General features: G+C 57.3%; 1 protein-coding gene across 1 annotated transcript; it reads right to left on the bottom strand.

Moving 5' to 3' along the window:
- Positions 1 to 9,010: 9,010 nt before the first annotated feature.
- On the bottom strand, positions 9,011 to 14,180 carry LOC125345057 (dehydrogenase/reductase SDR family member 2, mitochondrial-like; the record flags this gene model as incomplete). Its single annotated transcript, XM_048337307.1, is given in 8 exon segments — positions 9,011 to 9,046; positions 9,048 to 9,123; positions 9,339 to 9,394; positions 9,588 to 9,722; positions 10,258 to 10,309; positions 12,192 to 12,262; positions 13,252 to 13,359; positions 13,978 to 14,180. Coding segments are annotated over 8 exon segments (737 nt in total), but the record flags the coding sequence as incomplete, so codon positions are not given.
- Between the last annotated feature and the right edge of the window lie 345 nt (positions 14,181 to 14,525).

The raw sequence follows: 14,525 nt of genomic DNA, 5'->3' as shown, positions 1-14,525 counted from the left end.
AAACTATCTACATACTGATATGTACGAAAATCACATGCAGTGAATTTCCATACACTTTTCACAGTTTTGCTCTACGTTGCATAGCTCCTTATTATACATACTTTAAATTCGTTTTGATATCCTACGTCATTGTATGACTAGACGACACTCTACTGCGGGTGGACACTGTGGTTCTCAGCTTGGGCATGTGATAAGCAGAGCCCCCCAGGTTTCTGCCACCTGTGTCAGAACTGGAATTGTTCCATAGAGGGTGTCTAATCTTAATGAACTGTGGCATCATGGTGATAGCAATGCAAACCTCCAGGCACAGTACACGAGCGTTGCTATCACTCCACCTCTGCGTGAACACCTGCTCTTGCCAGGTTTTCTCTGGCCTCCTGGCGTGCCTCGCGGAGGGGGCTCTGCTCTGCCCTGTTGGTTCTGGGTGTGTGACAGTGCCGGGGCCTGAACTCAGGGCCTCGCGTTCTCCTCAGCTTTCCTGCTCACTGCTGGTACTCGCTCACGTAACTCGTGCCTCCAGCCCAGCGCTTGGTGGCTTCGTTGAGGTAGGCTCTCACAAAGTTTTTTCCACATCTGGTTTCGAACTATGGTTGTCAGATCTCAGCCCCGTGAGGATCACCTGCATCAGCCTTCGGCCCTTGGCATGTCTTCGCCATCATCATCTTCTTCCCCCCCCTCCTCCTCCCCCCTCCTCCTCCCCCTCCTCCTCCCCCTCCTCCTCCTCCTCCTCCTCCTCCTCCTCCTCCTCCTCCTCCTCCTCCTCCTCCTCCTCCTCCTCTCTTCTTTTTATTTATTTACTTACTTGTTTTGGTGCTGATCCTGGGGCTTGAGCTCAGGGACTTCCAGGTTTTGTGTTCCTTTTGGGATTGATTGACAAGAAGAATCTCACGGACTTTGGGGGCCAAGCTAGCTTCCCGTGGCGCTCCTGGGGTCTCAGCCTCCTGACCGGCTGGAGTTACAAGCAGGAGCCCCGGCGCCTGGAGGGGTTTTGGTGGCCATCTCGAAGCGGCCTGTGTTGCACTCACGTGTTCTCGATTGTGGATGCCGCCCAGCGCCTTGTCACACGCGTGGTTCCCGGTCCCCCGGAGCCCTGCTTTGGAAAGCCTCTGTTCCAGTCACTTGTCCTTCCGATTTGCATGTCCTCGCTGTCTGTGACAGCGCGGGGGTGAAATGCGCCCCCCCACGGTGGGGCTTCGGGGTCCCCTCGGGGCCGAGAGGGCCCTGCCATCGCGGTGGGCTCCTCACGCGCAGGGCACAGGGCCGCGGCCTCCGGAGCCTGGGGGAGCGGAGGAGGGGGGCCACATTTCCCGACAGCCCCGCAGCTCAGAGTCCCGCACCCAGGACTGGAGGGGGGGCGGTGGGGAACGCAGACGGTTCTTGCTGGCCGTCAAGATCCCCGTTTGGGCATAACTGCGCCTTGAGCTCACTCCCGCTCTCCCCCTCACCCCCTCACCCCCCCACCGCCTGCGGGGCCGCGTCCCCCGGAGGTCTCGCTGCCGCTCTTCCCCCCCCCCCCGTCTCCCAGCCACCAGGCTCTCCTCACTGTGTCCCCAGCAGATCGCCCCCTCCTCCGCCCCCCCACCCATGCGGGTGACTGGGCCGTGCCACGTTCCTGGCCCAGTGGCTCTCACCTAACCACGGACAGAGCAGCCAGAGGCTTCGGGGCAGCGCTCGGCTCCCCGCCCCCTCCCCTGCCCCGGGGCCCGCGGCCCAGCAGCCTCCGCCTGGAGGACGCGGCGCTGACCACGGGACTGTGTCGCAGGGCGAGGGGCTGGCAAGGGGGAACAGGAAGACGGTGCGCAACTGTGTGTGAAGCCGGCGTGGGGAATTTCAGTGAAAGCCGTTGGTCAACAGGGGCCGGGAGCTAGGGGAGGAGGAAGAAAGAGAGAGGGTTACTCTGAGCAAAACACAACACGTGCAGATCTGAAATGCCCTAGTGCATTTAACACACACGCACATACACACACCACATGCACACACACGGTGAGTGACAGGAAACGGAAATGGGCATGCCCCGCCCCAACTGGATTTACACAACAAAGCTTTGGGAATGGTGGTTCACCATCACCGCGCAGCCACTGGAGCCGTGCTTCTGCTTTCAGCTGTGGGTGGATCACTGGAGATTAGATCCTCACAGGCTTCCCTGCCCGGGCTGACGCGGAACCGATCCTCGCCTCTCACCTCGAGTAGCCAAGATTCCAGGAGCAGGCCACTAGTACCCAGTTTGTTTTCACTTTTGAGCTCTAGGTTTCATATCATGTCTAACACTATCTCACTTATATCTGAATACTACTATTCTAAATTTTAATTCTGTCGGTATTTAGAGCTATAAAACTTTCTTCATTTTATCGTGCATAAATTTGACCATATGGGCCAGGAAGCCAATGGAGATTCGTTAAGTTGACACTGTTAAGTAGACATCTAGGAAGGGCAGAAATAATAGCACGGTGACGAAAGAAACCCTGTCACCCTGTTCTAAGTCATGCCTGAGCTCAGACGCCATTGATCGATCACCTGACCACCACAACTTCCACTTAAATAGGAGGCCAAAGGGGTATTGTGGATCCCCAAATGGAATTAACATTAACTCAGAGGCCCTAAAGGAACCATCACTAAGTTCACGATCAAAGGCCAGGCACAGGCCTAAGGCACTTACTTGGCCTGTAGAAAGAACTGTGGAGACTTGCTAGCATTCAAGTCCTCCTCTCACCAGTATGTTTCTCAATGTTTTCGGGGAGTCTCTTCTGGACCTCCTCACAAAACACTTAGACTCACAGGAATAGAAAACATGGGGACCAGCCACCCCCCCCCCCCAGAGTCCCTGAGGAAGGAGCAAATCTGCAGGGAAATCCCCTCCCCTCAGGGCTTGGATTATTGGAATTCTCAGGATATGCTTTAAGAAAGCAGTGTCGTGTCAGCTTTCCATTGTCGTAACAAATACCTGAGGCAATCAACTTAGAAAGAAAAAAGCTCAGTGCCCATAATATGTTTAACATACTCTTAGGTTTGATCACTAGCAGTATAAGAAATATATATATATATATATATATATATATACACATATATATGGCCCACAGTTTCATGTTTTGATCCATATTTGGTTGTCCCCATTGCTTTTGTTCCAAAATAGCTGGCTGGGTCCTTGTATTCTACCCAGACGGAAACCCTCCTCGGGCTAGCAGTTCTGCACTCTTTTTTTTTTTAAATCTTTGCATAGTTGTACAAAGGGGTTTCAATTCACCATGTCTGTTATTTGTACAATGAATGGACAGTGTGTGTGTGTGTGTGTGTGTGTGTGTAATACGTCATGTGTGTAATACGTCACCACATGGGTAAAAGGTATTTCTCCACCATAGGACATTACAAACAGAACAATAATACAGGTCCACTGGGACATAGGCCTATATCTAAGACTACTATATTGTCTACCTCTTACCTGCTTAGCATTCCTTGCACTCATGGAAGTTTTTGTTTTTATGCCGGTGGGATTGAAGAGCATAGAGAATAAAATTGTGACCGTTATGCCCCTAACAGCTATTTTGCTTCTGTACCTTTGCTTCCTAACCCATGGGGAAGTGGAAAATACCAGCAGTCTCCCTATAGCTACTCTGTAACCACACGCCCCCCCCCTCCCCACCCGAATCTGGGCACTATCTGGGCCGGGACGTGATTAATCGTCCGTGCCCGGAGCCCACTCAAGGTTGGACGTGACTAAGTGCCCGGTCTCAGACCCCGGCCCGGACCTGGGCACAGGAGGTAGGAACCGTCTGGCTCCAGGCATGTGGCTATGTGACCACTCCTGGAGGCCCACCCGAATCTGTACCCCAGGGTTCAGGCCGTCTGGCCCGTGCTTCGGCGGGAAGACCCAGGCCAATCCTGAGGCGACCGGTAAACTAGGGCAAATGTCAGCCAATCGTGTACTTGTAACCGGGGGTCTTCCTCATCTTCCCTGTACCCGTCTATAAAAGCTGTGCTGGAATTGTGCCCGGGGCCTCTCAGCGTCACTGGCAACAAGTGCGGGGCGGGGGGGCGGGGGGCGGGGGGGGGGGGACCGGGTTTGAACTCGCAATAAAACGACCCTGCGGTTTGGCTTTGACTGTGGACTCTGATGGTTGTCTTTGGGGGCCTTGAAATCTGGGCATTACAGGATTTGAACTCAGCTCCTGGATGCTGCTCCTTCGGTTTTTTTTTTGCTCAAGGTTAGCACTCTTCCACTTGAGTCACAGCTCCACTTCTGGTTTTCTGATAGTTCATTGGAGGTAATAGTCTCGCAAACTCTCCTGCCTAGCATGGCTTCAGACAGCTCCGGAGCCTCCTGAGTAGCTAGGGTTACAGGCTGAGCCACCTGCACACGACTAGAAGAAAATTCTGACTCTATTCATTGTGCCAAAAATGATTCCCACCTCATGTGAGGCAGCTCTCTTGATTACGGGGGGAGTCAGCTCTGGAAAACTGGGTTTTCCTAGCTTCTTCAGCTCCTCCCACACTTGGGAGGGGGCTGGGGGCTGTGGATGGTCAGACCGGGGTCATTCTTCTCTGCGGGCTGCCGGGGCAGCTGGACGGCACAAGCTATTCTGTTCCCGTTCCGAGTCCAGGGGTGATTGCTCATCAATACCCACACCGTGGTATTTAGCCGCCAGCTCCCTCCACTCCCCGGCTCCAGCATCAATAGTTCTGCTTTAGCACTCTACCCATTGCACAATTTAAGAGAGGCTGAGTTCTCATTTTGTCTAGGCTTCAAGTTTCACCGATAATCCCACAACATCACAGTAGGCTTGAATACTTTTTTTGATTGGGCGCTAGTGGTTCAAACCTGTAATCCTCGTTATTCGGGAGGCTGAGATCTGAGGACAGTGGTTCAAAGCCAGCCCAGGCAGAGAAATCCATGAGACTCATCCCCAATTAACCACCCAAAAACCAAAAATGGAGGTATAGTTCAAGTGCCTTTTCATCTCTTGGTGAAAGCCTTAGAATACTGGCCTTCGCAATAGGCCTAGTTTAATGCGTTCCTTCTGAACAAACAAAAAACCCACTACAGGTAAAAGCAAGGAACCTCCACGGACACCGTGGATGAAGCAGAACCGTGGCACCTGCAGCCGGTCTGCAGCCAAGCCCTGGACAGGCCCGGCCAGCGGGGGGGGCCGAGTCCCAGCCCGGCCGTTCCGGGAAGGAGCTCCGCCACAGGACCGCGGGGGCGCAGCCGTTTCCCTGGCCTCTCAGGTGTCCCCGTCTTATCTCCCTGGGGTGCTTTCCACCTCCTTACCTCTTACGCTAGTTTTAGAACACAACAGATACAAATTTGGTTTGGCAATTCTACAAGGAGCACGATGAAGGGAACCTCAGCGATCTGTCCCCCGGCAGAGGGGTCGCTCTAAGTATTGTTTTCTTTCTGTTCATCCAGGTCAGCTCACCATCTTTCCCTCCCTCCCCCACTCCCTCCCTCCCTTGCTTCCCCCCTCCCTCCCTCCCTTCCTCCTTCCTCCTTCCTCTCTGTGCCAGTACTAGGCACTTTCTCTTCATTTTTTATTTTTTTTTTGCTCAAAGCTGGTGCTCTACCGCTTGAGCCACAGCTCCACTTCAGACTTTTTGGTGGTTTATTGGACATGAGAGTCTCATGGATTTTCCTTCCCAGGCTGTCTTCAAACTGTGATCCTCACATCTCAGCCTCCTGAGTAACTAGGATTATAGGCGTGAGCCACCAGCAGCACCTGGACTTTCTTTCTTTCTAGATCTTACTAAAGGCCACAAGAAATAATCATTATCTTCCAATATCCTGACAATTTTTTCAACAAATTTTCTGAAGGCCCAGCTCCAACCATCTCATGGTCCTGAGACAGCTAAGCTGAACTAGAAAGGGTAATGAGCAAGCTCACTCTCGTAAGGAAAGACAGCTCTTCACCCAGCCAGCTGCGCAATGGGGGTCTTTGAAATCTTGATTTGACTCAAAGGTCCTTCTTGTCTGTAGTATTTTTAGAAGCACCCAGTAACTGGCAGTGCAATGAAATGTGGCGTTTAATTGGAATTTAAATTTTAAAACCTTTTTCAAGGCTGCTAGACCATGAGGATCTCAGTGGACAGATTGACTTGTAAACCACATCCTGCAGAGAGGGCTTCGTGGCGGGAAGACTTGGGGAGGAAATGACACCAAGGACAGGAGGGTGGCAGAGTGACAGAGTTTTTAAAATGGGTCATGAAAAAGGCGGCATTTGAATAAAGTCCTAGAAGCTGAGTGAAGGAATGTTGCAAACCATACAGGAACCCAAGGGGAGCATGCTCCAAAGAGAGAGGACAGTGATTGTGATTGTCCTGAAGCTGGGGGTACCGTGGCCTGCTGGAGAAACAGCAAAGAGGGGGATGATGTGATTGAACAGGAAGGGACTAGAAGGATACACACAATTTACTTAAAATTGTCCTTATCTGGGGCCATTTCAATTATTTCCAATATTTTGATTTTATAACTCATGTTCGTGTGTCTTCTGTAATAGGCGACCTCACTTCAAAGCATGAAGGGTGGAGGAGAAAGCCATTTTTCCTCGAATACACTGTTTTTCATTAAATTTTCCCATTATTAACTTAGGCATTAGTGTTTTTCTTGTCAATGTGCACAGTCTCATTGCTAAGCTTGGCAAATCTCATTTGTCATTTTTTGCTGGATCTTCCAAAATAACAGGCGGAAGCAGCTCAGTCTCTTGACGATGTCTACACGTGACCTCGTTGAATTTCTAATCTTATTCGTGGGGACAGGATAGCTAAAGAAGCCAAAACCCACGGGGACCACGTGGCTTCTGGAGCGACCGCCACCAGGTACCCTCTAACTCCATCACAACTGAATTCACACGCTAAATGGCACGACCGTCCGCCGCCGCGATGAGAAATAGCAGCCCCTGAGAGGAAGAAAGAGGTGACATCCCAATCCCGAGAAGTCTCCGTCCACTCCAAACACCTTTGATAAGTTCTGAGGATTCATAAATAAACACAACACAGCCCCAAATAATGTAACGCAAGGAAACATATACTTTTGTAAGTCTTTTCATTATATTACGTGTGTACAGGTTCTTAGCTCCAGGCAAACTGAAATGAGATTTGGGCAGGTGGAATAAAGTACGTGGTAGTCATGCTTTATTCGAAGTTCACAAACATCTAGAAACATCCCCAGCAGTATCAGGAGCAGCAGCAAACACACTGCTGACAGGGCTAGCCTGTGGCCTGGCACAAGCCTGTCCAGCACGGGCGCCCTCCTTATACCCCCACTGGACTACACGGGCATCTGGCCAACGATGGCCGTAGAAGGTCAAGCGTTCACACCGCTCTCGGGGCTACGGACCGTTCCCTCAACTAGAGCATGCGTGCGTGACTCAGAGTTGTGGGATATGCGGAAGCAGTTGAACCAGAGTCCCTGGAAAGCACAGGCCCGAAGCTCTCTGGAAGCTACCCTGGGAAAATCCGAGAAGCTCCTTGTACCTTTCCCCGGCTCCTTCTTTGGCCTCTCAACCATGTTGGCTGGGAGCTGGGGTCTCACACCTGCAATCCTAGCTACGCAGAAGGCTGAGAGCTGGAGAGCACAGTTCGAAGCCAGCCTAGGCAGAGAAGTCCATGAGACTCTTATCTCCAACTAGCCAACCAAAAGCCAGAAATGGAGGTGTGGCTCAAGTGCTTAGAGCACCAGCTTTGTGTGGAAAAACTCAAGTGAGAGCATAAAACCCCTGAGTTCTAGTCACACACACACACACACACACACAGGTACAGAAAATGTGTGTGCATGGACACTCTGAATTATTTTCATTATTGACCTGTGACACCAAAATAAAACAAAAGACTCCTTTAGGGTCTCTGACACCTCACCACAGCGGGAGCCTCCAGCCAGCTACTGTGCCATATGAGAACCAAACAAGAGGGCCCCACACATTGTCTCTCCCTTCGGAGAGCAGCATTTCATCCTGTTTCTTTCTGTCTGTCATCCAGGCCCCTCCTGCTTCCAGCGCTGACCTGTGTGCTACTCAGTTCTTTAATCTGTGTTGCATATCAGTTTTCCTCATCAGGTGACCTTCCCCCCCCCCCCCCAGGGTAAGAGGTTTGTTTCTATGGTGACACCACGGCAAGTCCGTGCAGAGTGGCTGCAGCTGGGATCTTTGACTTATTTGGGAGCTTGTTAAAGCTGCGATGAGATAAAGGGCTAGCAAAGGATCTGAGACCGTCCAGCAGAGATCAAAACTTTGTGGCAAATTAGAGTCCGTGGGCAAACCCACAGAGCGCCTTTGTGCCCCCTGTCATTACCGGACATAGGCTCAAAACGTTTTCTCTTTTTCTTTTCCCTTTTAAACATTTAGTTTTTAACAAAATATGTATAAAATTCTATGCATATTCCCAGTGGATGGCACACAAATGATCATTACTATGGATAGTGAACTTCATCAGCAGATCTGGAGACGGTTTTCAGTGGAAACTCCCAAAGTCAGATTACTATTGGCAGATTAGCGATGTTTGAGAACCATCGCCCCAGACCCCCGATTCCGTTTATCACTTCAAAACTAGAACGCTTCTGACCAGGCACTGGGAGCTGAGCCCTGGAATCCTTGCTATTTAGTAGGCTGAGCTCTGAAGACTGCGGCTCGCAGTCAGCTCCTGCAGAAACGTTCAGGAGACTCTCCGCTCCCATTAACCACAACGAGTGGCTCGAGCGGTAGAGTGCAAAAGTGGCTAAGAACCAGCACCCAGGCCCTGCGTTCAAGCCCAGTACGGGCATACACACACGCGCACGCACACACGCACGCACACACACGCGCACACACGCGCACGCGCGCACACACAGAGAAGGATGAGGGTTGTAGGTCAAGGGCACGCTCATTTCTCACCAGCCAAATAGGAGACCCGGCTCAGAAGCTTCCAAACGCATTTACTTCCCGGTGGAGGGCCGCGCACAGCTCCCGCGCGGTTCCCTTTCCCGCTGCACCCCCGGGCTTCCCCGTCCGCCCCGACCCCCCGTCTTCCACCGGGACCCCGCTCCCGCCCCTCATAGCTTGGGGGAGTAGCCTGCCACCACGATGTTTCTCGCCCGTGATGAAGCTGGCGTCCGGCGAGCACAGGAAGGACACGACCCCCGCGCAGTCCTCCGGCTCCCCGGTCCTGCGGAGCGGCCCGAGCTGAGCCCGAGCTGAGCCCGAGCTGAGCCCCGAGCTGAGCCCCGAGCTGAGCCCCAGCTGAGCCCGCACCCGGGTTCCGCCGGCCCGGGGCAGGGCCTCGCGTCCGCCTCCTCCCCCACCCTCCCAGCTCCAGGCCGGGACCCGGGGACCCCCCCCCCTCGAGTCCACACCGGCCGAGAGCCCCTGCCCCCCACCTACCTCTGCCATCCGTACACCCCCTTCACGGCCGGCAGGACGTGGGCCATCGGCTTCCTCTGGAAGACGGCAGGCGCTTGTCAGGCAGAGGGCCGGCCCGAGCCTCCGGGGGGAGGGAGGGTGACCCCCCCCCTCAGGGAGAGGGGCGGCCCCGAGGCCCGGAGGCCCTGGGTGCCGGGCCTGGCGCCCCCCCCCCCCCAGTGGGCAGGACTGGGGTGCGGGCGGGGCCCGGGAGCTGCTCCCCGCACTCACCGCCTGGCTGAAGTCGGTGTTGATGATCCCGGGCACCAGGCTGTTCACCCGGACGCCCCTCGGGGCCAGCTCCGCCGCCAGCGACTTGCACAGGCCCAGCAGGGCGGTCTTGCTGGTGTTGTAGACGCCCAGCTCCTGCGGGGCCCAGGCGGGCGGCGAGTGGGTGCCGGGGCGGGCGGGGAGGGGCCCTCCCCCCACGAGGCCCCCACGAGCTCAGCACCCAGGGGACCCCCACGCTCGAGCCCCCACCGAACCCCGCCCTTTCCCCCCGCGTCACTCCCCGGCATCCGCTCTGGGGCCGAGGGGCGCCCCGGGCCTCGGGAAGTGTCGACGAGCCCCGTCGCGGTGTCCAGAGTCGGCGCGGAGGGCGCCGCACCCCACCTTCCAGCATGCAGCCCGGGAGCTGGAACTGAGGCCCGCGCAGCGGTCCCCACGAAGCCCCCCCCCCCCCCCCGCTAACCCTGGGCCAGCGGGCTTCAGAGACGGCCCGGCAACGTGGACACAGCGCGTGGCGGGCAGCCCTGGGCGCTAACGCTGGTGGCGGACATCTTGATGCGATTCTAGCTGAAATCCGCAGCCGGTCCTGCCCCCACCCCTGCTGCTGCAGGGTCTCCCAGGAAAGCAAATCAGCAGGCGTCCCCCAACCCCGGGGGGCGGGGTTCATACTCACTGGTACAGGCACGTACGCCACCACGGAGGAGACCAGAACCACGGAGCTCCCCCTGCAAGGGAGACGGCGGGAGACGAGAGGTGAGCGCCCCTGACAGACCCATACTGTGCTCGTCATTGGAGCTGGGGCCCCTGTGCGCACCCACTCATCATCATCATAAGAAGCCAGGCAAACCAGGAAATCCTGTGTGTGTGTGCGCGGCGTGCGTGTGCACGCGTGTGCGCACGCCAGCCCTGGGGCTGGAACTCAGCGGGCCTCACGCTCTCGCTTCGCTTTTTCCCCCTGAGCCACGCCTCCACCTCCAGCTTTTTGCTGCTTTATGAAAGATAAGAGTCTCTTGGCTATGTCTACCAAAGCTGGCTTCGAACTAGCTAAGATTACAGGTGGAAGTCACAGGCACCGGGCTTCAGAATCCCTGCTTTCCTGTGAAAAGGCAACTGGCTCAAAGTTAGTGATGACTTCATTTCTTTCCTTTTTTTTTTTGTTTGTTTTGTTGTCCAAGCCCGGGGACTCCAACTCGGTAGCTGACACTTTTGTTCAGTGGCGATCTGCTCTACCCACGGAGCCGTGCCTCCCAGCGCAGACTTCAGAAAGAGGAACGGGAGCTTACATCGTTTCGGCTAAAAAGCACTGGCTATGCACAAATTAACTGAAAGCTCGCCGGCTGGGCCTCCACTTCGTATCTGACCTCTCCCTGGGCTACCTTGCATTCACCTAGGACAGCAGAAGGGCAGGACTGATTGGTGGCAGCATCTTCACAAGGACAGATAGGTACAGAAGAAACTCAAAACCGCGCCCCAGGAAAGGAACGGCAGAGCCCCTCGGGGCAGAGCGCCTCTCGGGTAAATGTGCGCTGGGGGACGGAGCCCAGGAGGGGGAAGGGGAGCGAACGGGGAAGGAGGGAGAACGTAGCCCCAAATCCACTGTGCGTGCCACAGAATCAAGGGAAGTAAGGACGAGGGTGGGTCCAAAGGGGCGAGCACGTTGGAGGGGTGACCCCGATCAAGATGCGTTGCGTTCATAAACTGCTGCGTTGCTAAGGCCCCTCCTTCGTACAATGAAAGATTTTACAAAGAAGAAAAAGAGCAGCGCCCCCGCGGAACACGAAGGACTTGCTCACGCTGACCAGATTACTTCTCTTGAGTGATGACAACAATAAGACTTCTCTAGAACCCCCCCCCCACACACACACACCAGCACCAAAGCCAGGACTCAATGATGAGCACTAGGTATTAGCACCGTGCCTATAACTGGGACTGTCAAACTATGGATGGCAACCTCCCGGTGCCTTAATCATGTTTCTCTCTAAACCAGACGCTGACATCCGTACCCTGGAAGATGGGTTGAAGGGCTTTCTCTTCCCAGGGCCCATGACGGGTGATAAATCTCCCTTCTCTTTGTTTGGCGTATTAGGGCACGTGGCTAGGCCTGACGTGTGAACTCTGTAAGCTTGCGGCCCTGGCTTCAAAAGCAGACAGGTTTGGAGAACTATTCGGAACTCTCTGGAAAGGACAGCGCCCTGAGTCGATGGACACTAAGCTCACCACCACCCGATAAACATAGAGTATTCTCCCTCGGACAGCACCCCGAAGTTGAGAAGCAGAAGGGCCCATGTGACCGTGTGTGGCACAGCCCCCTGCCTCGCTAAGGAGTCCCCCCAATCTGGCCTGCCACCAGGTGGCCACAAGGTACAGAAAGGCCCGGCTCCCGGCCTTAGAGGCCTTAGAGGAACGAAGTCCCCGCCGCGCCCTGAGACCAGGGGGTGAGGGTGGCGGAAGACCAGCTCTGCAACCTCCTGGGGGGCTGTTCCTCTTCCCCACACTGTCACCAGGCAGGGGGCGAGGCAGGGCCTTCCCGGAGGCCACCCCGCCGTCTCTCCCGCCCGCCCCACGGGCCTCACTGCCCAGACGCCGCTCGCTGCCCTCGGCACCTACCCCCTGCTCTCCATGTAGGGCAGCAGCTGGCTTAGCAGCAGGGCTGGGGCCTTCACGTTCACGTCCAGGATCTGGAATCAGAGGGTGAGTGGCGGCGGGGGACCCGGGGACACGCGGCCACCTGGAGATCCGTCGTGGGAGCCGCGCCCAGAGGCGAGGACCGCGGAGGGAGGGCGGCCTGGGCGTGCAGGAAGAGCCCCGGACACGAGGATGGCCCCACCGCGCAGGGGGCGGCCCGGGACCGGGGGGGGGGGGGGGGCGGGGGCAGGGCTCTGCCGCGGCAGCGGCCGGGACTGGCCAGCGGGCTCCGGCAAGACGGCTGCCGTCCCCGCGCCGGCCGGCTGGGCCGGCTCCCGGGCTGCCGCGGTGGGTCCGGGCTGAGGGGTCTCCACCGCCGGCAGCCGCAGCCTCGCCTCCCAGCCGCACCGCCGCGCTTCGTGGCAGCGGCGGGAGAGAGGGGGCCGAGCGCAGGGCGGGCTTCGGCGTCGGGGGGGGGGGTGGGGTGGGGTGGGGGGGCCGAGCACGGTCAGGGCCTGCTGAACTTAACTCGCGGGAAGTGTGGCCTAGGCCAGCCCCTCCGTCAGAGCCCGCGTGTGCACTCACAGGGGAGCCTGCGTGTGCACATGCACGCACGCACACACACACAGCAGATGTGAGACGCGCGAGACCCAGTCCCCAAGAGAGATGGAAGGGGACTGGGAATGTGGCTTAGCGGCAGAGCGCTCGCCTCGCATGCATGAAGCCCTGGGTTCGAGTCCTCGGCACCACAGACACAGAAAAAGGCAGAAGGGGCGCTGTGGCTCAAGTGGCAGAGTGCTAGCCTTGAGCAAAAAGAAGCCAGGGACAGTGCTCAGGCCCTGAGTTCAAGCCCCAGGACTGGAAAAACAAACAAACAAAAAACTTAAGAGTGGCGTTGGGGAGAGGTGGGGAGGCGGGGTGCGCATGTTGAAAGGGGGGGCACTGAGCAAGACGCATTGTATTCAGAAATCGTTTCGTTGAAGACAACCGCTTCGCACAAGTCCTTAAAGATGACGATCATAGCAATAAAAAAGGCCCAAGCCTCACCTTTGTCCCAGATCTGCTCGCTGGATCCCAGAGTGCTCCCCACCAAGGGGTTCACCCCTGCCACGCACACCAGGAAGTCGACGCCCCCCGAGTGCTCCAGGGCCTGCGAAGGGAAGGGAAGGGAGGAGGACCCGGGTGAAGGGTGCCGTCCGGAGCCGACAGAAATAACTCCCGGCCGGCGGGCCCAGGGCCGCCCCTGAGCAGCACCGGATCAAAACACTCGCGTCTCCCCTCCCCGAAGCCTCTGTGCCGGGGACACCCCGGCCCGGCCCCCGAGCCGCACGGATCCACGCCTCGGGTCACCCACTTCCTCCACTTCTGCTCCGGTCCTTCTCTGCTGTCCCCGGCTCGGGGCGGACAAGAACCCGTGCCCTGCCGCAGCACCTGCCCGTCGGGTGCACCTTCCAGACCCGCTGTGCGCTCCCCTCTTTCGGGGTGTCATCGAGGGCGAGATCCCCCTCAGAGGCCCCCACCCCGCCGCCTGCGGGCCCAGGCCCGTGCTGCCGGCACCTTCCGCAGCCTGGAGACGGCAAGGCTGGGCCTCTGCAGCCGGCCCTCCCCGCAGGCCGCCGTGGGGCTCGGGCTTCGCCAGGCTCCTGGGGCGGGAGGTCTGGACGCGTCTGCGTGCCCCCGGGCCGCTGGGGCGGCCGATCCCCCCCCCACGCCCTCCCTCCCACCCGGACTGCCCCGCCGTCCCCCCACGCCCACCCCGGGCGCTCACCGTGGCCACCAGGCGCGCCCGGTCCTCGGCCTTCCCCACGTGGCACACGGTGCCCGCCACGCTCAGCCCCTCGGCCCGCAGCGAGGCCACGGCGCGGTCCACGTGCTGCTGCTTCCGGCTGCTGACCACCACGTGGGCCCCGTCCTGCGCCAGACGCCGCGCGATGGCCAAGCCGATCCTGCGGGGACGGGAGGCGCGCCGGGCTCAGCCCCTCCCTCCTCCCCGCAGGGCCGGCCCTCGCCCACGCTGAGCTCCCTCCTCCCCGCAGAGCCGGCCCTCGCGGTATCGATTTCATTTACAGGAGCTATAAAAACACAGTGATGCACTATCCGAATAGTTGGAAACTTGCTGGGCACCGGGCCTAAACAGAGAGAAAAGTTTAACTGCCCAGCTTTGCTTCCCTTTGCACAGCGACAGGGCTGTGGTGTGACTGCACGTTCTCCAAGCCTTTCTCCAAGCTTTTCCCTGGAGAACACATTCCCCCCAGCCCCCCACCCCCCCAGAACACACTCCCCCCACCCCCCCCACCCCCGGCCCATTTCCTCACG

This window comes from Perognathus longimembris, unplaced genomic scaffold (genome assembly GCF_023159225.1).
Source record: "Perognathus longimembris pacificus isolate PPM17 unplaced genomic scaffold, ASM2315922v1 HiC_scaffold_5241, whole genome shotgun sequence".
Taxonomy (NCBI): domain Eukaryota; kingdom Metazoa; phylum Chordata; class Mammalia; order Rodentia; family Heteromyidae; genus Perognathus; species Perognathus longimembris.
Note: the sequence above shows the minus strand (reverse complement) of the source record. Positions and strands in the feature narration are given on the sequence as shown.